This window comes from Aptenodytes patagonicus, chromosome 7 (genome assembly GCF_965638725.1).
Source record: "Aptenodytes patagonicus chromosome 7, bAptPat1.pri.cur, whole genome shotgun sequence".
Classification (NCBI taxonomy): domain Eukaryota; kingdom Metazoa; phylum Chordata; class Aves; order Sphenisciformes; family Spheniscidae; genus Aptenodytes; species Aptenodytes patagonicus.
This window is the reverse complement of record NC_134955.1, coordinates 3,477,597-3,501,987: the sequence shown is the minus strand read 5'-3', so window position 1 is coordinate 3,501,987 and position 24,391 is coordinate 3,477,597. Positions and strand designations below refer to the sequence as shown.

The 24,391-nt window shown below is 42.2% G+C and overlaps 1 protein-coding gene across 5 annotated transcripts in view; it reads left to right on the top strand.

The window, feature by feature from the left end:
* ANO1 (anoctamin 1) overlaps positions 1-24,391 on the top strand; it is an 84,475-nt gene that overhangs the window by 28,143 nt on the left and 31,941 nt on the right. For 3 of the 5 annotated variants that reach the window (XM_076343794.1, XM_076343793.1, XM_076343791.1), the window contains exons 2-9: positions 7,099-7,277; positions 10,918-11,244; positions 13,517-13,615; positions 15,166-15,317; positions 16,627-16,681; positions 19,553-19,604; positions 22,311-22,376; positions 22,875-22,930. In XM_076343794.1, the coding sequence (XP_076199909.1) occupies positions 7,099-7,277; positions 10,918-11,244; positions 13,517-13,615; positions 15,166-15,317; positions 16,627-16,681; positions 19,553-19,604; positions 22,311-22,376; positions 22,875-22,930 (986 nt within the window). The remainder of the gene's footprint in view (positions 1-7,098; positions 7,278-10,917; positions 11,245-13,516; positions 13,616-15,165; positions 15,318-16,626; positions 16,682-19,552; positions 19,605-22,310; positions 22,377-22,874; positions 22,931-24,391) is intronic. The other 2 variants (XM_076343796.1, XM_076343795.1) reach the window with 1 other exon arrangement.

Genomic DNA, 24,391 nt, shown 5'->3' with positions numbered 1-24,391 from the left:
AAGCTGCAGCCCCACTCTAGAGACCCACCATTGATAAGTCAGTACTGAGAAATATAGCTAAGCAAGCTGATGTTTCAAATAATCCTGCCAGGAGCTGAATTTTCTCCACCCATGTGACAGGAGTTGGTTTTCAGACTCCCAAATACTGGACCAAAAGCCTCCGAATGGGCTCTGCCATTCAGCGTAACACAAAGTGCTAACAAAGTTTTCAGTGTCAGCTATATTAAGATTGTCCTGCTTTAAAAGTATTTCTGTTCTGTAAAGGAAACTGTCCTTGGAATCCGAGATTTGTTTCACTGTTCAATCTTTTTCTTTTTTTCAATGGATTGGGTCATGACTTCTTGTTTGCTTCATTAAGGTAATACCCTGTACAGACCTAAGCTACGGCCAAGTTTTAAAATAAATGCAAAACCAAAGGAGATGGGTGAGTTCCAGGGTGTCCTACTTAGTATGGTGCTACAGGAGATTGAAAGGGCAGGGAGTCGCCTCTCTGCAGGCGGGTGGACAGAAGGCATCAGCATCCCTGAAAGCGTTAATCTTGCCCGGGAGTAGGTTGGTTGCCTTTTACAGCAGCCCTTTGCCTGCCAGGCCAGTCGATGGTGTTAGTGCAACCTCCTGCATCTATGGAAGTAGGGCTGCTAGAGGCAACATCTGGCTGTTGGCAGCTGGAGAGGCGAGGGAAAATTGAAATCAAATGGTCACAGATGTGGATCTAATCAGTGCTTAACTTCTGGACTTTGAACAGAACAAAAGTTCAGGACATGTACGAGTGCTCCTGGGAGAGCGCTGCGGTTCCTGACTGGGCTGTTGGTCTCAGGCCAGTGCCCCGTAAACAGGTGTCAGCGTCCCAAAAAAGAACTCCCCTCTTTGCCAGCGGTGGGTATCCTCGCTGGCGTTCCCGCGGCAGGGCTTCCCGGGCCAGGAGGAATGACCCGTAGGTCAGGAATGAGACGAGCCGGTGGGGTGGCATACTGAGGCTTCCTTGACATTTGCCTTGCCTTATTTTTCCCGAGGACAAAGCAGGGATTTCGGGCTCCAGATCTGACAGCCTTTTAATGTATCGGGGGGGGGGGGGGGAACCCAAAACAAAAAAGAGGAGGAAGTGATAGGTGAGTCGCTTGTGAGAATTATTTTTTTTTTTCTTCTTAGCCCAAGGATTAACCTGTAGCTTTGAATTTGGAAGATGCAGGAAGTAAAGAAATGGGTACGAATGTGCTGAAGGAGGATTCTGCTGCTAGGGGGCAATATATAGTAAGCAAAATCACGCTAAGACGTTTTCTCTCAGCATCTATCAAAGTTTTTTTTAAAAGAATGTAAACCCAAAAAATATCCAACATATTGCATGGGCTAGCGTTTCTTCTGCAGAAAGAGCATAGTATAAACAAAATATACAACCTATATTTATATGTGTGTGCATGTGTATTTTTTTTTTTTACACATATATATGTGTGTGTGCGCGCATGACTTCCTTAATATGCTTCCTCCCTATCGCAGTAGGGTCATTACCAGTTCTGGGACCTGTGCAGAGCATTTTTACTTGTTAATTCATATGAAATAAATGTCTTCAGTTTAAGGAATCTAAACCCCATACGCTAGTATCTCAGAAGCTTTGGTGAAGAACTGGTGTTACGGCTCCTTTAAAACGATTTGCTCAGGGAACTTACCCTGCGTGAGTCTTAATTTTTCGTTCTGAATTCTATCACAATTTCTATGAAGCAAAAAGAGAAGAATGTGGACATTTAAAAGTCTTAAATCACGTGGTCTTGTAACTCTCCCGCTTCTTCCTTGTTGAGAACAACTGGGACAGCTAACTTAGATGTCTTTACGACTTTTTTGTTCTAGCCACTTTCTTAAACATACTCCCTAAAAAAGAAAACAAGGGGAGATAAGAGAAGCCAGCTTCAGCGAAGTTATTGGTTTCAGGTTGAGCAGTGAAGTAGTTGTTTGTTTGTTTATATATACTCATGCTGACCTGATGATGCTCGTTTTAGAACTAGCGCAGGACGTGTCTGTAAAAATTGCATTTTCCATTTATTTTAATGGAAAAATATTTTTTTGCCTGGGAATATTCAGTGGTTATACGTGATTATGACTATAATATTAATACGCTAGTTGATCGAGGCTGAGGCTAGTAATGGAGAAAATACACCCATTTCTAGAGCAGATTTTCAGTTCTGCTCACCAAAGTCCAGTGAAGAAGCCTTGTCTGAATGAGTAAAGGTTACAGCATAATGTGCCAAATTTCTGTGGTAGAAAATTTATCGTTAATTAATTAGGGTTAATTTTTGCAAGAAGAGTTTGAGGATTTTTACAGCTGCAACTGAAGTTTGAACAAAGGAGTAGATGTTTGCCAGTTTGAGGGTTTTTTATTAATTCAAACTTGTTTCCCATATTGTTCAGAGGGAGAGGCTCATTGGAGATTCAGGGGGAGAAGTAACAGGCGCAAAGACAGAAGACATGCACAGACCTTCCTTGCTGTTATAATGCAGTTGTCTCTTCTGATCTTTTCATTCACCAGTTTCTGTCCTCGTGCTCTCATCTCTGTGTTTCATATAAGTTTATCTACTTCAGATTAATATAGTGCTTGCTTATTTTGTACTAGAAACAGCACAGAGCTCACTGTACCTGTTGCATCTTACAGAGAGATCGTTTCAGAATGGCTAAGATATCTCTACTGCGGTTCGCAAGGTCGTTGTAGCATTTCCGTGCTCTGAATTGCCGCTGGTGGCTCAGTGTGATCCACAACATCCCAAGATCTCTGGGAAGACTCCCTATGGTGCTGTTCCTAAACACAAGTGCTGCCCAAAAGCCTGTTCTTTTATGCCAGCTATAAAAAATACAGGGGTTATTAACAGCAAATACGGGAATTACCTGGCAGCGCCTGTGCTAAGGAAGGTAGTTCTATACACGTCTGATGTTCACCAAATACTTTGTCAAACCTGGTTCACAGATGGGATTGAAATCGGTATCAAATGCTTTCCAGCGTTCTGCGCTCTTACGGAATGTGGGTGTTTTGAGACAGGCAAGGAATACTTTGAAGTATATCATTGTATATTGTATACTTGGCAGGGTGTTCTGCGATTTGTAGCAAATATTGGGAAATGACAAAGCAATACACAATAAAGTGTAAAAGAAGCATCGGGTGGGTCTGAGTCTATGTTCCAGGAATATTAGGAGCTTCTGCTGTTTTGAAATCCATGGGTTTCTGAACAACCAGCTGTAGACAGGGAGGAGAAATGGCTGGTTGGTTATATGGCTGTGTTGAAATAACGTTGAGCGCTTCTTCAAGTCTTTGTTGTAGTGTTTTCTGGTTAGTAAATGGAAGAGAGTGGGTTAGTCAATGTTAGAAGGCAGCAAAGCTAGCAATTTTCACAATACTTTCCTCTTTCAGCTCCAAACAAAGAGATTAAGATGTGACTCTAGCTGAATTAGGACATCGATGTGCTTTGTGCTCTTCATATTACATCTACTATCTTGCCATAAATAATTCTGAACGTGAATTTATTCTGAGATTAAATTATTGTCCTTGTTTAATATGATTAACACAAAATATTCATGTTTTTAAGTCTTTAAAAAGTTACATGAAATATTATTCCATATAAAAAGATGTTTTGTGTTCTGCAACAGAATGCTTTGGCCTCTGCCAAATCAGCATAAGTGAACTAGTTATAATCCCTGTGCGTTTGTAATTACCAAAGTGGTTTGGATGGCTTTACTTAGTATTAAATCCTGACATCATCTTTAAGTAGAGAAATCAAACTTGTTGTAATTAAGATTGTATCAATAAAGTTCTCACATTTCACATCTTTTTCAGTAGTCATAATAAACCAAAATTGTATGATTCATTGCCTACCTTAAGTATTTGTTCTTTCCGATATTGCCAGGCTACTGATGTGTAAACAGCGATGTAAGTAGATGCTTGCGGGTGGGTGATTGTTTGGGCTTGCACAATAGTACTGAATCATTTGAGCAGGTCTCCTTGCTCTGTACTGCGGACTTAACAAATACTGCTCAGAAGTGTAGCTCCAGCGCACAGGGAGCTCGTTTGGACTCAATGAAGCTTGCGATTTTCTGCTCTAAACATACTCCATCCTAACTGTGATTTCAAAACTAGTACTTCTGAGTTCACAGGTCCATTATGAGACATACGAAATACTCAGATTCATAGTCAGGAAAAGGTGCTTCTCTTCTAATATCCTTTGTAATCTGCTGAAGTAACTAGGTTTTATTTAGTACGTGTGTGAAAGGAGGAAAAAGGAGAGAGGACTTTTACAGCACTTAAACTATTGTTTCTAGAAAGTTGTTTCAGGCATTCTTCCAAATAAAAATGCAGGTTGTTATGCTTATGAAGTTCCAAAATTTATTGTATTATTATATGAATATTTTACAGCTACAGAAAAAAGCTTGAGTACATAGGATTCTGCAGCTGATCGCATTTGTATCCATTCCCATGTGTTCTGGGAGTGTGTGTATATGCATGTGTAAGTTGGGAAAAAGAGAGCACACGTGTAGGGAATTGTTACAAACATGCTAGTCGCTCCCATGAGGCAGCTGATTTTTTTGGCTGCATCTCTATATTACCCCATAAAAAGCTTCTTTAACTATTACAAATTGTTATTTAAGTGATTTACTGAGTTTGAGGACGCTGCCCCAAGATTGCAAGCGTGGCATCTTTTCTGAGATAACTGTTTGAGAATTTTAAAGAAAAGCCAAGAACAGCAGCACCGATCTGCAGAGATACGGGCATTACATGCTGTGCACCTGAAATATGTAAGGATAATTGCTGCCCAGATTTTATGCAAAGGTGACGGTGTTAATGAGCGCTGCAGTTCCTAGGAAAGTGGTCGGCTTGTAGAGAGTCTCTTGCGGCAGCAAATGTCCCAGATACAGGAACTGAAATGAAGATCCACAAACTCGTGGTGTTTGCGAGTTCCAGAGAAGTATGACTACCAATTCCAGAGAAGCATGACTTTTATACTAATAATGTTTATCTTACTCTGATAAGCTCAAGAAATGTGCCAAGGCTTTGGCCGCACCTTCCTCCTCTGCTGGTGCAGGTTGTTGTTCATGCTAACTCCTGCATGTCGCCATGAAGAACCTGGATTGCAGGTTCATGCAGTGCCCTCCCAACACTAAAGTCGGATCAGGTTGCTTGGGACCATGTGCGGTCAAGTTCTGACCATCTCCAGGAGTGGATGGAGATTTGTAGCTTCACTGGGCCCTTTCCCCATCAAGTCATCAGCCTCGTTGTTAAAGAATTAAGATTTTTTTTTTTAATGTCTGGTCATAATTTCCTGTGTTGCAACTTGTGTCTGTTCCCATCCTTTTGCTGTCCACCTACGAGAAGAATCTGGCTCTGCCATGTCTGTACCTACTCAGTAGGTAGTTGAAGGCAGGAATGGGACCCCATCGTTTTCCTTCTCTTCTTTGGGCTGCATAAGCACAGGTGTCTCAGCCTCTCATTGTGCACTCGAGCGCCCTGATCAGCTTGATGGTCCTCCACTAGACTTGCTCAAGTTCGTTAATGTCCTTCTTGTCCTGGGGAGCCAAAACTGGGTGCAGCACTCTAGCTGTGGTCTGGCAAGTGTCAAATAAAGGAGAAAAATCGCTTCCCTAGGCCTGCTGTCTTTGCTTTCTTACTAATGGAGTCCAGTATGCAGCTATCCTTCACCACTCAAGATGATCACTCCGAACCTGTCCACCAGGACTCTCAGGTCCTTTTCTGCAGAGCTACTTTCTAGCTGGTCCTTGCCCAGTTTGTGCTTGTGCTTGAGACTAGTCTGTCCAAGTGCAGGGCTTCATATTTGACTTTGTTGAGTTTCACAATGCTGCCCTCAGCCCATTTTTCCAGCCTGTTGAGACCTCTTGAAGTGGCAGCCTTACCCTCCAGCTTATCAACCGTGCTCCTCAGTTTCACGTCATCTGCAAGCTTGTTGGGGAATGAGATTTGATTTTCCCTGTCTCTTCCTTCCACATCATCCCTGAAGTTCAACCAAACTTGTAGTTTGGTGAAGAGGAGTAACATGCTCTTAGGCTAAGACATAGCTAATTAAAATGCGACATTTATCCTCACCTCATCGTAAGCTTAGTGGCAGCTCTAGGTAGAAGGGAAGTATTTTTCCTAATGGGCTAATTCTGTACAATTTCTGCTGCTATCTGCCCCAGAGTGTTGAACTAGTTGCAGCAACAGACAGTTGTAATATAGCTGCTATTAGAGCGTGCCCCTCTGCATGTTTTTGTTGTTTGGTTTTATGGGAGAGTTAATTTAGTATCTATTCAAGGTTAAATTCTAAAATTCTTGCTTTATCTTCACTCTTGAGACAAGCAAATCCTGCTCCTGTGTGGTTTAAAAAAAGGGCATAATGCTGCAGTATTTTACTTCAATGTCAAAATGAATCAAATCTTGGAAAACTTTGCCTTCTATTGCTTGCATAAAACGCACATATGCAAACACTAGTTTGCATTTTATCAGTTATCTGGTTGCTCAGTTTGTAGTGAAATTTTTACATGAAATCCTTTAGCCCATCTGTACACTTAAATAATAAGTGGAAACAGTACGGATGTCTGGCAGGTTGAGAGGGAGAAAACCTCAGATTTTCAAGACTACTTAGATAAGAAAGGTTCAGTAAATCAGATGCAGTACACAGGTACTTGAGGGGAAACCCACTACTTAGTTTTTCAGCATGAACAAGTGCTTGCTGAAGGAGAAAATGCCTACTGAAAAGGGGAAAACACCATGCCATCTATCGTCACCAGCTAATTCTCGGACTATTTTTCTTTTTTTCCCCCCTTTTTGTCCTTCTCCTGCCAAGAAATGTAATCGTTCTATGAGACCATACAGTAAACACATCCTGATACAGCAGTGCAGAAAAGAAGTTCACTGAGCACTCCTCTGGAGGAGGAGGAGGAGGAGGAGACCTAGGTAGGGCTGAAGAGGGCTGCAGGAGAGCTGGGAAGGGAGGCACAGAGGCGGGTGGGAGCCCTGCACAAGGGCTCATTGGCAGAAGAAGGCAGGAACAGGATACGTTTCAGCTTGGGTGGCTCTGGGAGGAGCAAGTGTTGGGATTAAAGTGTCTTTATGAAATTGTTCCTTTTCAGACGCAGACAGTGAGTTTCATGGGGTGGATTTTCTGCCAGAAGATCTCAACGAGGCTCCGGAGGAGACGGGAATGAGGGTGAACAAGAAATACTCCTGTCTACCTGCTGAGGAGAAGGGGATCCACATTATCAACATCCGAGCTATTGAGGATATAGGATATGACCAGCATGAGAGTACAGTGAGTAAAGGACTTGCAGATGTGTCATAACTGGCGTACTGTGCTTTAGCCTTTAGCTTATTTCTCATTCTTTCCATTCCCAGGATGCTCTGAAATCCTCTCCTTCCCTTTCTTTGATTGCCACCAGCCACAGTACATGCTAATTTAGTGGCGTTTGTTCTTTGATGTGAAGAAGGGAAGCAAGGGATCCTTGTTTAACCTGTAGCATAAAAAGGGGTTGGCTATTCTCAGAGTAATCAATCTGGCTATAAGGCTGTGGCAACCTTCAAATCTCTTTGCCCGTATAGAGTAGAACAGAAAAAAATGTCTAAAATTTCACGTGAAAGCTATTGTTAACATGGGTAACATTAAACTAATATTCTGTAGCACACAATAGAGGTTAGATTTCCAGTGTCATTAATTGTGCCTTGGTTAAATTCTTTAACACTGATTTTAAGGAAAGTCAGTAATATGAATACCCAACAGGATTAGGAGTCGGTTATGTCATAAACACATAAAAAGGAGTTTATTCAGGTGAAGGAATTGAGGTGGAGTGGGCTATATAACAGATCTCGCTGGGGAGAGATATACCAGAAAAAGCAAGACTTGATTCATTGTGCTTGTGCTTAATTAGGATGGAGCATGGAGGAATAATTCTGTCAGAGTGTAAACATCCCTCCTGCTGTGGTAAAACTGAAATGTCTTTTCTGTGTCTCATTTGCAACCGAAGGGACATGAGCCTTACGTGGTCTAAGTCAACGCAGCGCGCTCTCTGTTTCAGTGTAGCAGCACTGCGAGAAAGGATGTGGCCTATGAGTACCTTTCAGCATTAATACCACATCTTCAAAAGAATCTAACCATTTCTTTCTTTCAAGCAGGACCAACAGGCTTCTTTGAGTCTTTTGGCTGCATCCCTTTCGCGGTGGGATGTAGCTATTCTCATATATTAATAAATTTATTGAGTCTTCAGTATCCACAGTGCAGCACCTTCTCCTAAATGATCAGTGAGTCAGCTTTTCAACAGGAAAGTTCAAAGAAATGGGAAGAAGCTGTCATTCAGTTTCTGCAGTGTGACCTGGCCCCTTCCTGGTGGCAGTGGCTCAAAGAAACAGAGAAACTAGGGATTTTCAGTGCCACTTTTCTCCACCCAGGGCGTGCTCCAGGAGAAGAGGAGCTGTGGCCGGGATGTACTGATCTCTCCTGAGCTCCCCGAGCAGTTAGAAACATCTGGCGCGCTCGCTGCTGTCATCTTCAAGAGCCATCTGCAGTCCTGCCCATTTCCTTTATTTATTAAGTCTCCAGGACAGACCGACTAATTGCTGTCCCTCATAAAGTCAGTCCGATGCGGGTAGGAAGTGGCTGGGGTCTGAGTCTTTTGCCCGTTTTATCTCCCTGCACTTACCTGAACGTCTGTCGGCTCAGCCTAGTTTTTCAGAAATTGATGTTTAATTAATTAATAAGATCAACACATCTTTAAAAATTAAATACAATTAGTTATCTTAAAAGAAATCCCAGTGTTCCTGTATCTTGTTTACAACAACTGTTTACTTGGAAGAGGCATTATATCCTGAAAATCCAGTTAGTGACTATTTCTTATTATTTTGTTTCTACAGAAATTTGCATAAGTGAGTTGCCTGCCACAAGCAGACTTGTCAGCTTGCATTAAAAAAGTGTTCTGAATTCACAGGTGCATGCCATTAATCATGAAGCAATCAGAAAGTAATAGTTATTAATGGTCTTCTATATTGTAGCTACGCTTAAGAATTAAATAGGAATATCTAGATAGGGCACAAACATGAGCAGCCTGTGCCCTGGCTAAATAAGACAGACGTGGAGCAGGGGAAAGAGGGAATAGGACGAAGAGTGAACTCCACGGTAGCAGCAAATGCTGTATTATTTTACGTTATATTTATGTATTTGGAGCAAAGGATTTAGGTTAAATGGAAAAGAGAGATGGGATCCTGAAAGAAAAGGAGAGAGAAACAGATAGCAAAGGCAGGTATGGAGCAAAGCAGCGAGGGACTGAGGAGATGGGGACCTGCAGCCAAGCTGGCCCTGGGCAGACGTGGTCAAGTCAGGCTTTGGAAAGCAATGAATGTTCAGGCATCCCCACCTCGGCAGGCGGCTGCTCCACGTACTGCCTGGCATCTCGGGCTTCTTGCTGCCTGCCAGTCCTCCTTGCTGTGTGTTACTGCTGTGCGCTCATCTGATTCCACTCGTCTAATTACTTCTTCAGTGCGCTTCCTCCTCCCTCCAAACCCAGGAAGATGGGGTTTGCTGCTTGAATTTGTTGTCTGAGTAAAACTCTCCCCCAGGCAAAAACGGAAGAACAGACTGTCCCTTCAAGGCATTGATTTATAGTTATGGTAGCTGGGACCTGCCCTCCCCAAAGCGATGTTCAGAGAAGTATGCAAATTTGTGTAATATTGGGTGGGTTTCAATGAAGTTTTGGCTACATTGGCTGTAATATACTGTACGGTAAGCTCAGAGGTTGCTGTTTTCATCTGGGGTTTAAAAATGGGACTGTCTTAGGAACAACTGTTTGCAAATAACTTACATTTGTAGTTTTATGTATGAAACAAGCAGAAGGTGTACCCATTCCAAACGGGTTTTGACCGATAATGATTTGCAACTGATGGCCAGTTGCTATCATTTGGAGCACAAGTCCTTTTCCCTACGTGGAGGCTTAACATTCTTCTGTAAAATTAAAAGGCAGAAAATGTCCCTGGTCCCTGAAAAGCCACTCCTGTGATGAGTATTTTTTGTAAAAACAAATGCAAGTTACTAGTGAATTTTCATTTTTTTTTTCAAATGGTCTGTGCATCTCCAAGGGCAGAATTGTGATTTATGCATGAGAAGTGCTATTGAAAGTAGAAATGAATAATTGTTACTACTTTTGTATGTTTCTACAGTTGCCCCGTGCAGTTTTCAGATAAATGCTTGGAAATGGAATTGTGTTTTAAGACTTACATTTCTTGCATCTTGCAACACTTAACACAGCGTTAATTCAAGATGGGAATAAAGCCTTTGCCGCCATCAGATTGCAAAGCAACACAGGCTTTATAAGTGGGGAAGAAAAGTGGTGAACTCAGTAAGCAATGAACCCACTTCCCTGGCTACGGTCCATCTGCATTTTTGGCCGTGCTTCACGACCAGCTGGCTCCCTTCAGTCTGTATCTAAGATGATCTCTTTCTCAGATGATAGAAACTTGCAACGATAGATAAGAGAAGTGAGAAATGTTTGCACATGATATTAATCTATTTGTCAGAATTGAAACGCAGATGTCTTGGGTGGAAGCGCAGAAGGTGATCTTAGTGGTGATTAACCCCCAAAGGAGAAAACCAAATCCACTAAGTAGCTGACTTATGAACTAGTGCGCTGGTGATTAGATTAAATCCCAGTCATTTTATCTATTTATTTCTGGCCAGTAAAATCCCAGCTGGCTATCAGTAAAACTGCAGGTGTTAACTTGGAAAATTGTTTTGAGTAAGTAGCATGTGGGGACTCCTCCCCACGTGCTGTTTGAAGATGGGTCATTGTGTGCTCCAGGCAAGGAGTCCTTGATACAAGGATATGGTCTGTCTGGTGTCCCTGTTGGTGTGTGTACTCATTATTCTTCTGCTCTCTCCTTCTCTCCACATCCCCATTCCCTGCTTCCAGTTATTAAATTCCCTATCCAAAAATCCAGATGCTGACTGCAAATACGGACTCTACTTCAGAGATGGCAAGAGAAAAGTAGACTACATCCTAGTTTATCATTACAAGAAGTCCTCAGCAGGGAGGACACTCGCCAGGAGAGTTCATCACAATGATTCAAGTGCCCGAAGCACCAAGCAGGACCAGCCGCTTCCCGGGAAGGGAGTGCAGCTGGAAATGGGGGAAAGCGAACCTCACATGGATTACCACGAAGACGACAAGAGGTTTCGCAGGGAGGAGTACGAAGGGAACCTTGTGGAGGCTGGTCTGGAACTGGAACGCGATGAGGATGTAAGGAGCCTTTTCAAACGGTTAAAGATAGGGAGGAGAACTGGTGGTCGAATCCTGGGAGATGCTGAGCCGTTCCTGTGAACCTGGCTCTGATCAAGGTTACGCAAGCTCAGCTCTTCCAGAATTTGATTTCAGTTCTGGCAGTGCCATCCTCGCCCACCAGCTTAATTCGCTTTACAGGAATGGGCTGTAGTGTTGTTAATGCCCCGATGAGGTGAAGTTTCTTACTTTTCTTGGCCAGGACGCGTGGCACATCCAGTATTGCAACACAGCTTGTTGATGTGTTGCCGTATCTAGAAGTGAGGCTTAAATGCTCTCAAGACTAATCCCAGTTTGGTGGGTTTACAGTATGCTGTGGTTTGGATCCACTGGTAATTCCAGTTCTGATGAAAAATACCTGATACAGACAGTGACAGTTTTATACCTCAGTATTGACTTCAAGAGAACTAAATTTGTTCAGGAGGCTCTGGTGCATGCCCTAGCTCGAGCACGTGGGTCTGTATTACAGTTTGCTCTTTCCATTCTTAGATATGAACAGTACAGCTTGTAACGCCTTTCACCTGTACTCTGAAAACAGTATATTCTATTAAAAGACCATTAGACTATATAAAAAATGATGTGTGTGAAGTACTGCCAGTGTGTGATTAGTAGAAATAGGCACAGCCGTATTAATTTCAAAGAAAGCTATTACAATTAACTGATCCAACCAATATGCCTGAAACTCCTGTGAGAGAGGGTAAACATTTATGCTGGTTTTAGTTACAGGATCTAAAAGTTGAGATTAAACATCTAGACCTGTGATCAGAGTGTTAAAAAAAAAAAATCTGCCACCTATTACTCACAAATTAAAGGCGTGTACATAATGAGATATAGATAGATATATAAATAAAATATATATTTTGCATGGTATAATGCAAAAAAACCTTTCACTTCTTTCTCCCCCAGGTGAAAATAAGACTTGCTTTCTGTCAAACTTGCAAGTTGTTGTAGTGAACTGGAAGCTTGCCTGTGCCGAGTCATAGATATTTAAGTCCTTTGCAAGGTGGGAGGTCCCCGCCTATGACATGTAATACGATTTCATGATGCAGAAGGGCTCAGGGTTCAAGCCAGGACACCGTAAAAGAGAGAGAACCCTGTCCTTTCAGTACAAGATACCAAACCAGCTCAGGAACGTACAGAGATGAAAGCAAGCTGCGGGGATTTACATCAGCTTCCATATCCAGCACATCAGTGGAGGGGGAAAAACCTGCAATCACTTGGGCTTGAAAAGCACGCCATGAAATTGCGTAGGAGGCTTTACTAATTGCAAAAAGAGCACAGGTTTCTTCAACAGATGATGTTTACTAAGTCACTTAAACTCTCTTCAATGAAGTAAATTCAAAGGTGGTTTGGAAGCCATGCCTTATGGGAAGGCTGGCAGTTATTTATGTCTTCTGAGTAACCGATTTCTAGACAGTGCAGAATATAGCTGCGTGAAAGCTAGTTATTATAGTAACTGCCTGAGTTGATACAGCAGCAAGATTAGAAAGATTCGTTGAAGTTTCTTTCTCTTCTGTTTGCTGAATGCTTGCTAGTTTGATATCATTTGTCCAATGGCTTCGAAATGATTGCTCCCGTGGGAGTAAATACGGGTGTATGCGGGAGTGCCAGAAGCAAACCCCTATGTCCAGCCGTCTAGAACAGAGCTCAGAGAACTAGTGGGGTGCAAGCATGCCGCTCATGCTAGCGTTAACATTTATCTTTTGTTTTTCTTTTGTTTTGTTGAATTCTTCCTAGCAGTTTTCCTAATGAAAATGTGTAGTGTTTTAATGTAGATATTCACATCTGTATCTGCGGCTGCTTCGTTCTTACTGCAGTTCTGGTCCTTTGAGATACTGAGCAGCTCTTAGGAGGCAGCAGGGACTCTTTCAGCTCCGTTAATTACAACGCACTCACAAAATCATACCATTTGGCTGGATGCCTGTGCTTCAAACTTCACTGTCTCAGTCTGTATTTGTGTCCGTAGTCATTAGCTTTTATTTCCCAAACAATTTTTATCTGTTTAACCTTGCGGTAATTGTTCTGGAAGACAATAGCATTTTTGAGTCACATTTTATAGCAGCTCAGCACGGAGAGGTGTTCAGTGATTGTCCTGTTGTTGGAATCTAGCTGTCTCAAATGAGATTTAGCATGTTGGCGGTAATAGACTGTTCCTTAAATATGTATGAAACTCAAGGGGAAAAATACTTAATTTCCTCTCATGAGTAACCTTTTCTCTTGCTTTTTTTTTAAGACTAAAATCCATGGGGTTGGATTTGTAAAAATACACGCACCGTGGCATGTATTGTGTCGAGAGGCAGAATTTCTTAAGCTCAAGATGCCCACAAAAAAGGTGAGTCCTGATTTTCTTTTTTTTCTCTGGAAGGCATAGTTTAAACATATGTTCGTCTCTGAGCACCTTACAAATGTGGACTTTTCTTCCCACAAGCATTTTTAAAATAGTTAACCAATCTGTACAGAAAATGAGAGTCACGAACTTGCTTGCTTGGGACAGCAGAAAGAATAACTGGAAGGAGGAATGGAAATCAAGAATTCCCAGCCGCTACCGCTGTCTGTACGCGATGCGAGTGATTTCATACAATGCCTCATCCTCTCAGCGTGTTTTAAAAGAAGAGGTTGCAATTGATGATGAAATTTAGGTGTGCATTTTGGAGGTTTTTTCTCACCCGAAACGCTAGACTGCTGAAAATGAATGTAAGAGTAACAGTTTGTGTGCAGTAGTCTTGCTGGGTTTAGTGACTCTTCATATACATCGTTAGTCATATTTGCAGGAGTTGGGACTACTCTTCTACAAAATAAATTACCTTTCAGAATATTTTAAATATCATTAAAGAAATGGCAGTATATTTTTATCAATTCTAAATCATCTGTGATAGATAGCTACCTGTTCAGTGAGCACAGCTTAGAGATGGATTAATATTTAAACACATACTAAGTGCATGTCCCAGACTGCAGAGGGAAGTCTATAATGGAGCAAGAGACAGTCTCAAAGCCCAGCGTCATTTATTACCACACCTTTGGTTTGGATTTCATATTAATCCCCATTATTGCCTCACTTAGCACCAATTCTTAATCAGAAGCACAATTAGATAAAAGAAGTCTGTTGTGATCCTGCGGTTAAAGCTGCTTTGCTGTAAAAGAAAAGTTAGGTTGGGCATTTTGTGGGGTTTTCTTTTGTGTTGAAGAGGCCACCTAAGCCTGCAGGCATTGCCCGGGAGAAGCGATGTGCCTGAGAACACCCTCAGACCCCTAAAGCCGTATTTCCAGCCGAGCATCTTCCTGCGGTGGGAGCCCTGCCCTGGAACCGCACATAGTTTCTGTGGCTCAGAGAGGGAAGCCTGTAATCCTCTTTTGTGACCTGCTAACACAGTTCCTGCATTTAGTGCTACAGAACTGCAATAGGCGATTCAAGATATTTTGGTTCCTTTATATGGAAGAGGGGAAGCTCCCGAAACCTGCAGAATATTCTCAGGAGAGCCCCCTGGGAGAGGAGACCACTTCTGTTGTTTTGCACAGGGGCTCCGTAGCTCCTTCATTTCTTTGTCCCATTGCACCAAGAAAATAGTAAATGCCAGAGGGGCAAGTGTCTCGGGAGCCAGTGCCAAGTACATCTCCGCTGAACACCCCGGCCTGATTATTTGGAACCAAACACGGGCCATGCTTTGGCTCAGAGGAAGAGCAGTAGGCTTCCTCTGCTTGCCTTGGTTTGACTTTCCCATCCATCTATGTGTTTCTGAATGTTTTCAAGAAGGTAAGCTATACTCCTTGATAATTTGTTCTGATGTATTTATTTAATTGATGGTTTATTCATTACAGTTCACTCTCTCTTATGGATAACCAGAAAGCAATACAGTTTTACTGTTTTTCTCTTTGCCCACTCAGATGTATCAGATCAATCAGACCCATGGACTTCTGAAAAAGATTAACTCTGTAATTCAAAAAATAACAGAGCCCATCCAGCCAAAAGTAGCAGAACACAAACCTCAGACGGTGAAGCGCCTCTCCTACCCCTTCTCCAGAGAGAAACAGCACCTGTAAGTGAAAGCTTTCTGTAAATGTCCACGTCAACAGGTTCCAGCCTTCCTGATAGCAGCTGAGGCACCAAAAGGTGAAAGGGAAAATGAACGCCAACACTTTGTTAGTGGTTACTGTAAAGGATATTTCCATTTTGCAGTAAATTTACTTTTTTTTTTTTTCTTTTTTGGCTCGCTGTTGAGGAATGAGGCTTTGTAGAGCCCCCCTGTGAAAGCTCTGTGCTGCTGTTGTGGTCTATAACACGTATCTATATAACTATACACATCAACTGTTAGACTGCCAAACAAGATTTATAATGTGGTTTACAATAGTCTCTTTTCCATGTGAAATAAAACGCTCAGTAAAATCAGTAGCCAGAGATGCGGGTTGATAAATTTCAGAATAATTTCGTTCATCTGGTGTGGGCAGCTCACACACGTACTGCCAACCAGGCCTTGACTTTGGAAATGCTATGAAGTCCGTGGTAGCTTTGCCATCGATTTCAGATCGGTAAGAATAGCTGTAAACGTGGGTGTAGGAAAAAATGATAAGGTGGGGCCCAGCCAAAGTTTCGACTGCCCTGGATTGCTTTGCTGCTGCTTTTCCTTGGCCAGCATCCCAGAGGAGAAGCTTTGAAGGCTGTGTTTATGTATGTGCCAGCTGGAACAAATAACAGTCCGAGGGCAGGATTTCTTCACTGTACATACAGGGTTTTTAGTTTTTAATCAAGGGATGCAGAACACTGATGGAGTTGTGTATGTTAGTTGGGCCAGTCAACGTATGTGACATTTGACATGTTCTTGGACTTGCAGGAAATGTATTTGTATATGTATTTGCGTGTAGGATGTTTCCTACAGCAAAGGAGCCTGGTGGCTCAGAGAAAGCCCAAAAGATGCTCCTTAGCTTAGGCGTGGATGTGCTTTACACTGTTTGCAGTGGTGGCTTTTTTCTGCGAGGCCGCCTGTGTGTCTGCTGAACAAGGGAGGCAAGAGTGGCCTCACGGCATTTAAGGTACAGACAAAATGTAAAGGTCATTAGGAGAAATTCAAGGCCAGCAGTGGTCGGGAATTCGACTTAAAAGAGCATCAACAGTCTCTTTCGTGCAGAAAAACCTATAAGTATGTAAAACCAGTGAAACGTATAAGCGGCCTCTTTAAAATATGAGAGTTGGGATGGACTTTCTTTTTAACGAGGTTTCTACAAGCTATTCTTTAATGTTAGCTATGAGAGATCCCCAGGAGAAATGAAAATATTGAAGGGGTCAACAAGAGCAGGAAATTACTGGCTTTTTTTTTTAACCTAATGGGCTTCCTTCTAATCTTTTAACAGATTTGATTTGTCTGACAGAGATTCCTTCTTTGACAGCAAAACGAGAAGCACTATAGTAAGTACTGTATATACATAATTTATGGTGGATAGTGCCTTAGTCATGGTGTTAATAGCCCCTTTGTCAGCTTTAGTGCAATGCCTGTTGCAAGTTTGCCTTTCTTAACCAAATGCCAGGGATCGCCTGTGACATCAGTTACTGAAATTATAAATAAAGCATTTCCAGCTTAGCTTATGTAATGAACACTCTTTGCTGCTAACAGGTTGCTGCCTTTTGGAAAATGATTTTGATCTTCTTTCTAGTTCACAGTTAATCTGAGACATAGTTTCTTAGTAGACATATCACCAGAAAGGAATAGATTTAGATTCTACCGCTGGTTCTGCCACCAGCTTACCTGCACCCCTGTGACTCGTTTACCTTTTTGTAACTCTACGTGGCTCTTTTTATAAAATGCTGGGAAATCTCCCGAGTCAAATTCCAATGAAACAGCCACGTCTTTACGGGGAATATTATTTATAGGTTTGGGGGGCAATTCTCTAGGATGGTGTTAAAAGTGTTGAGGCTTATGATTTTTATTTAACATCGTTTAATATTATTTATGATTTTTATTTAACGTTAAAGTTTACATGAAGCAAATGCAACAAGGGCAGAAAATTGCATCTTGTTCCGATTGTTTATGCATCTGTTCACCTCTGTTACGCTAGCAAGTGTGATGTACATGTACGCAGCACTGGGACTGGGCTGAGCCGTTCCTGCCTTCGTGTTGGAGGGTCTCTCTACTCCTTCAGTGCTAGCATGGGACTTTTAAACTTCTGCAGTAATTAAACTTCTGCAGTTCCCTTACAGAAATGAAGCCTAATACAGGAATACGATATCACAAACTGCATTTGAGTGCTTCCGTGTGACTTACAGAACATAAAATAGAGTGGGGGAGAAGGTGTAGCCTCCTTTATAGCCACTGTGGGGGGAATTGAAAGGACAGCTCACATGACATCCAGGGCAGTTGGAAGGGACCATGCCAAGCAGCACTTGCTGCAACACTTTTCAAAGCATAACGTGGACTCTTTGCCCCATTCCACTGCTGCTAATCGGTGCGTTGGAATGTGACTGTGAGCGTGCTTTTATCTTATATTTAACATCAGCCTTTTGGATGCTAAGTGGTTTCAAAAAGAGCTTATATCACAATTATAGCTGTCTTTTATTGCTACGGTGATAAGGGGTGTAAGATACCCAACTTCCCTTTCCTGCTTTGAAATTCCAGTGTGCGGACCCCATGATGTAGTTCCCCTGTAGCCTGAAGTGCGCTGATTTGATGTGAGCGCAGGTTATCAGGGCTAGGTGAGTTTGACCAGGGAAGGCAGAGGCAGCAGCACAGAAATGGAAAAGACGACGACAAACACTGAATTGGTTTATTTGCGATAAAACATTTCATTTGAGAGTGGAAAAAAGCATAGCTTTTGTTTGTAGACTTTCTTTTATATGTCTAGATATATAGTAAAAAAACTTGTAAGTACAAGAAACTTAAGGGAGCAAATGAAGAGTTAAAATTCATGATGACAAGCTGTCTGAGAAAGGTAGCAAGACAAAATGGCACCATAGGACAAGAGGGTGAGCAAGACTAACTGAAAAATGGACTGAGACAAAAGGAGCTCATAGCAGAGGCTGGGAGGAAGAGGAGGGATGGAGGTTTTTTAAACCACTCAAGGAACACTGGGCATATAACAATAATGCTGGTAGTACGTTGCTTGCTTTGAAATCCCTGTAAATCACCTGATAATAAAAGACATACTGAATGTTTCTCAGCATCATTTTATCCTGAGTGCATTTCTCTTTGTATTCTTGTTTCTTAAAGTTCCCTCCTGCCTTTCTCATATGTATTTTTAAACCACAGTGCAAATATTTACTCTTCCGCCTACTGCAAAATGAACAGGAATCTAGTCACTCCCTGTGAATCTTTGATTAATAGAAACTAAGCCAAAGACCTTTTACTTATTTAAAAAACCCCAAAACATTATATAACTGGAAATCTGTCTGCGACAGCCCTTTAACTCACTGGAGTTAGAAGACAACAACAGGCAGATGAGCTGCGGGGCTTGCCTCCTATGCCCTCGCTCACTTCCCTCCGTGAATTGGGCAAGCGGCAGCTGAGTTAGCACACGGATTAGCGAGCATCCCCAGGGAACCGGTTCACGACTCCCCAGACAGGCCAGGCAATGGGCAGCAGGTGCTTTTGCCCGTGGTTTTCCTCTGCTGCCCGCTCCCCCGCCAGCCTCGCGCCAGCCGACTGCTTGCCTTGCCTAAAAGCATCGCTGCACGGGAGCGGCGCGGGGCGAAAGCTTGACTGCTCGGGCGGCGTGGTGAGATGTGCAAAGGTTATTTGACAATAAATGCAATAAATCGTAAAATAAATACATCAGTTTTGCTACTGAGGTCACGCAAGCTCAGAAATGTTAAGGTCAGCCTGTGTTGGTTAGTCCAGTTTCTGATAAACGGCTGCGTGCTGCGTACACGTTACGAGCCTGAAGCTCTGCTGAAGTCTGTGGGGTGAAGCCGGCTTGCACTGTCGGTGGCGAGGGAAGAGCTGGCCCCGCACACCACCTAGTCCGGGCAGAAGAGGGCTTCCGATCTTTGATCGATGTCTAACATGAGCAAAAATAGCGTTTCTGTTGTGCGAGTGGTTAAATGTAACCCTCTTTCCCCGGATCAATTGTCTTCGTAGCTGGCTATTTAGTTAAGCCTCTCTCTCTTGTACGGGTAACTCGGCATGGAAATCTTTAAGCCCTGCTCTCCTGAATACCATGACTTTTATTAAAGAATGATGACTTCATCTTGGTTTTGCCAATATTTGAGCTGTACACAAAAAAGATTGTGCTTTTCACTGGCGGTATCTGAAGTAACCCTTTCCTTTCTTTTATTTTAATTCTATAGGTTTATGAAATATTGAAAAGAACGACATGTACCAAAGCAAAATATAGCATGGGTAAGGAACTTTATTTAGCTTTAAGATCGATATCGTTTTCAGGTATTGAAAGTAATTGCAAGTTGTAACTGGCTGTGGAGTTCAGGTTTTTCCCCTGCTCTCTAATTTGATGTATGTGGATATAATTGTTTTATTTGGAAATGTAATTTAATTAATGTAGCTGTTTGGAATTTTTTCAAATGTGACTTTATAGGTTCGACTCTAAATTAAATGGTAAGTGAGCATATAGCCCCTGCAGATGTTAGTTAGGTCCTTTGCAGCAGGACTGGATGTGATATAAACCAGTGGGTAATACGTGCTCTGCGTTGGTTCAGTTTTACACTCACTGAAGCGGATGAGGGTATTACGATGAATTTCAATAACTGCCGCGAAAGTCTATGGATTGGCCCATTCCTTTTAAGTAGTAACCTCACATTTGTATCGTGGGATGGCTTTTCAATGACTTGAGTGAAATGGTCTTAACTGATGACCGCCCGAAACGCTGTCCTAAGTGGAACTGACATTAACGCGGTGGAACGGCCAAGGACTAAGGCGCGCACTGAAAGCTGGCCCATCTCTTAGCCCTCAAATCAGTTGTTGCAAGTCAGTGGGTGTGAAGTTTGTACTGCCGCGGTCAGTAGTTTTAGGATTTCAGCCTTAGGGCTTGTGCTCTAAGAACTAAATTCATAATACAGGTAAACATGAATTGCAAATGAGGTCACCTTAAAGATTTGTTGGCAGCTTTTCCTGTTCAGCTGTTATATACTTTATTTTATACGTATCGCGATATATAGGTTTATACTTGACTGTGGGACCAAAGTTAACAAATAGTTAATGGTAAATGGCATTATATAAGGTGGAAGGCTGAATTCCCTCATATCCAAGCTTCTTAACAAACAACCACCAGAAACAAATTTGTATGAGAAAAGTGCATGAACATGGGAGAAAATGTTTGATAACTGTTGGAATCTGTTATAGCATTTATTTGCCTACAAGCAGTTAAATAAAACAATGGGAACTTGAATTACAGGTAGTTCTGTTCAATATTGACCCATCAGCTGCTTAGAAATACCTCAAATAATAGAAGAATAATTATGCCAGAAATGATTTCCATGCTTTGACTTTTCTGTTGAAGTAACAGCATACAATGTACAATTGTTAAGTCCTTATATACACTAAATTTTGGTGTTCAGCCAGTATAAACAGAAGTACTGTTTCCCTGCAGCATGGGAAATCCAAATTAATCTGTGACTTTCAGGACCCTTTTCGAGTCTGGTGCTGGATCATTTTCATTGGAAATTACATGTTTGCACTCTTGAAAGGGGAAGGTCATACAGCTCAGTTTGAATTCTTGCCTTGGAGTTGGTTACTCACTTGATTTATTTTTTTTCCTGTCTTTTTTTTTTTTTCGGTCCAGAAATGGGAAACACATTAGAGATTAGTTGAATAGGGCAGAGGCTAAAGGAAAGTAAAGTGTTAGGATTCCTGGATCGTTCTTCTACCTCAGACTGGCAAGGTCACGCAGTATACCTAATAAAAATGTCATTAGGCCAGCCTGTCCGTGGGTATACTCAGCATAACTCAATCGGGTCCTTTGTGTTCCAGCACTGGAATGCTGGGTTACAACCCAGCAAAGGTTGCGAACAGATTTGAGCAAACACAGATAATGCTGCAACATTTTTGCCCAGCAGGAAAAAGGCGGCCGCCCAGTGAACACTGCAGTCTTTGTTATTTATTTTGCAAATTGGCGAAAATGTGAATCTGCCTTCCTTGTTAAATACTGATATGCAGAAGGGTATTATGTAGCTCTTCGGTCGGTCGCACAGCCCTAGAAAAATAATTTATCTGCTCACTAGTTGTTTCTGCCAGAAGTGTGGAAACATTTGCAGACAATTCATAGTACTGTGTAATCTTAACTAGAACTTTGAAAATTAATGATACTGCAGGATACTGAGCACTCCTGGAGCAGTTTCTCCAGCCGGTGATTAGTATCTCAAAAATGTTAATGAACTTGAAAAAGTCTCATTTCAAGAACAATCAAAAATGTCTCGGTGAACCTACAGTGATCTGTTTCCTGGTCGCTGTTCCTTCAAATCTGGTCCCACACTCTTTTCTTAGCAATGAACTGATGGGCAACATGGAGCACACTGTAGCACATCGTTTTTCTTTCTCCGAGTCCTTTTAAATTCTCCACGATGCCAGTGGCCAGATTTTTTTTAATTTTTTTTTAATTGGCTTTAGCTTAGCCTATTGGCATTAATCAGCTTAGCCTTGCACAAAGACAAGTACTTGACTTAGCTGTGATTCAGCACCCAGGACTGGTTCGTTGAATCCCCAAATGTGTCTTCGTGGATAACACGACACCTTCGGGCGTGGGTGATACTCCATAACTGGAAGTAGCTATATTAATGCCAGCAGCTGCAGCAAGAACATTAGAGAAGTAATGTGCTACAGCCCTCAAAGGTCCAGGTCCAGCCGAGTGACCTCTGGGAATGGTGCAGCGAGCTGCAGTGTCGAAGAGCCCCTCACCGTTGTGCTCCTCCGAACTTACACGTTAACTCCTCCCCACCACCCTCGCCTCCCGTACTCTGGCCCCAAGTTAAGGAGCGATACCACACCTGGGAAGGCAGGACTCCTCAAAGTCCCTTATGCCGCATACATTATATAGATGAAGCATTAATTGCTTTCAGCCTCATGCATGTCACTAATAAACGGATGTGTAAACAGGGAAAGGAGAGGGAAGAAAGAAGGAAACTACCCTTTTAAATAAAAGACGAAAATGTGGTAAATATGGTAAGTATTACGCCAAGGTCTTCGCAAAGGCTTTCCCTACAATTTCTCTAATCAATCTGAAATCTAAATTCAAAACTTTGTGTGGATGATGCGTGCGTATGCGTGTTCCCGTATGCCATCAATTCCAGCCATATTCTTCTTGTGATCGAGCCTTCTGCTACACACTTTCAAATCTGCAGGCTTGCCCTTAAATCAAACTGACTTTTCAGAAAATGTAATTTATTTTAATGACTAATTTCAAGTCATTGGCTTCTAATTCTTGATTCTCAAATATATATGACTTCCTCTTGCTCTCTGCAGTTTTCCATTTCATAAAATGAGTCATGTTTAATAACCTGTATGATTAAAAATGAAACTACATGGAAAGGAATGAGATGGCAGAAAAATCATTATCTGACCAAATGACTGTTATTTTGAGGGAAATCTCCAGGAAGGATGATAAAGTGAGACTGTCTAACCTCGAAATTGTAAATAACTACCATGTCTTTATTTTTCAAGGGATCACCAGTCTGCTTGCCAATGGAGTTTACAGTGCTGCATATCCTTTGCATGATGTAAGTGATCTTGGAATATATTTTACACGTCTACTATCTGACACCAAGAAATCCTTAATGTGTTACGTATTAATGGCATCATCCCAAACACCAGTGTTCGGACCCTGACTTCCTGCTCACTTGTATCGCGATTGCAGTAACTTCTGCAGGTCGTTTCCAGCACTCTGCTCACTTTTAATGAATTCCCCACCTCTGTTCTACCGTTGATGATCACAAGTGACGTTTGAACGTAACGCTAGAAGAGTTGTTTTGGTTGCTTAGCAAACAAAACGCTTCTGTTACTTTCTGACCTTCTGCTCCCGAGGTCCCTGGCATCAGTGCTAGGAAACATATTTATTCCTGGGGCACCAAGTGGCTAGTTCCCTCATCCACATCTCCCTGGCGTTCCCCTTGCAAGTACGGAGATGTCAGTGGCTGTGTGTCCGTGCGGTTGGTTGCCGCTGGAGGAAAAACCATAAGCAAGAATTTGAAGTGACATATTTCACAGGACTGGATGTGACCGCAGACCACCTTACTGATGAAATCTGCTTTTGAGCAGTTCAGTAAGATGTCAAGAGTGTGTTCAACTATAGTGTTCATCGAGAGGATTAGAGAGAGGCAGGGAATTTTGGTGGCACTCATACCCAAGCTGGGGATCCCCATCCTGCCAGAGGTGCACAGCAGTTGGATGCTGATGACATTTTTTACTTAGACGTTCAAGGTACGACTAGAACTGACAAACAGACGCTCTTGGCTAGACCCTTACAGAAAGGCTTGACAGATGTCAAGGGGACGTGGCAGTCGTGCTGCTCACGATGTACTGGCTGTGTGAGCACACAAGGGCTGTCGAGCCTGGTGCCGTTTTCCCAGTGTGGGATGTGAAGATGAAGTGTGTCTTCCTAGTTTTCTGCTCCGCTCAACTCGCACTGGTTTTACATGGGACTGCGAGTGTTTTATCTCGGTGTAACCGAGACCAGAACAGCCTCTTTATTTGCCTGATGTTTATCATAAACGTCAGGCACTCTTAAACTACAGCGATATCGCTTAGAAATCCAGAAAGGTTAAATAAACTTCTCTGCATGAGCTTGTCTCGCGTCTTTAGACAGCTACTGATAGTCTTGTATATAAGTTATTTATTGTCTTAGTTTACTCCTTTATCGTATTTAAAAATAGCTCCAAATTAAAACCTCAAATCTAATCAGCCCTGAGTGTTTGGAGAGTCTGGATAGGGATCAGCTCTCTTGGCTGGTCTCTTCTCTTTCAAGTGGACTGAGCTGAACCCCAAATACCGTGGCAATACCGCATCCTTTCCCTTGACATTTTTAGGCCGCCTTTATCACTTATTCATTCCTTTTTCCCCAGTGACAGACATTATTACTCTTTCTTAATGTGCCTGACGACAGAAGACAAAGTGCGCTATGACAAATGAACTCCTAAAATACAGCATTATTTTACAGATTGCTTTTTCTGTTTTTGATGCAT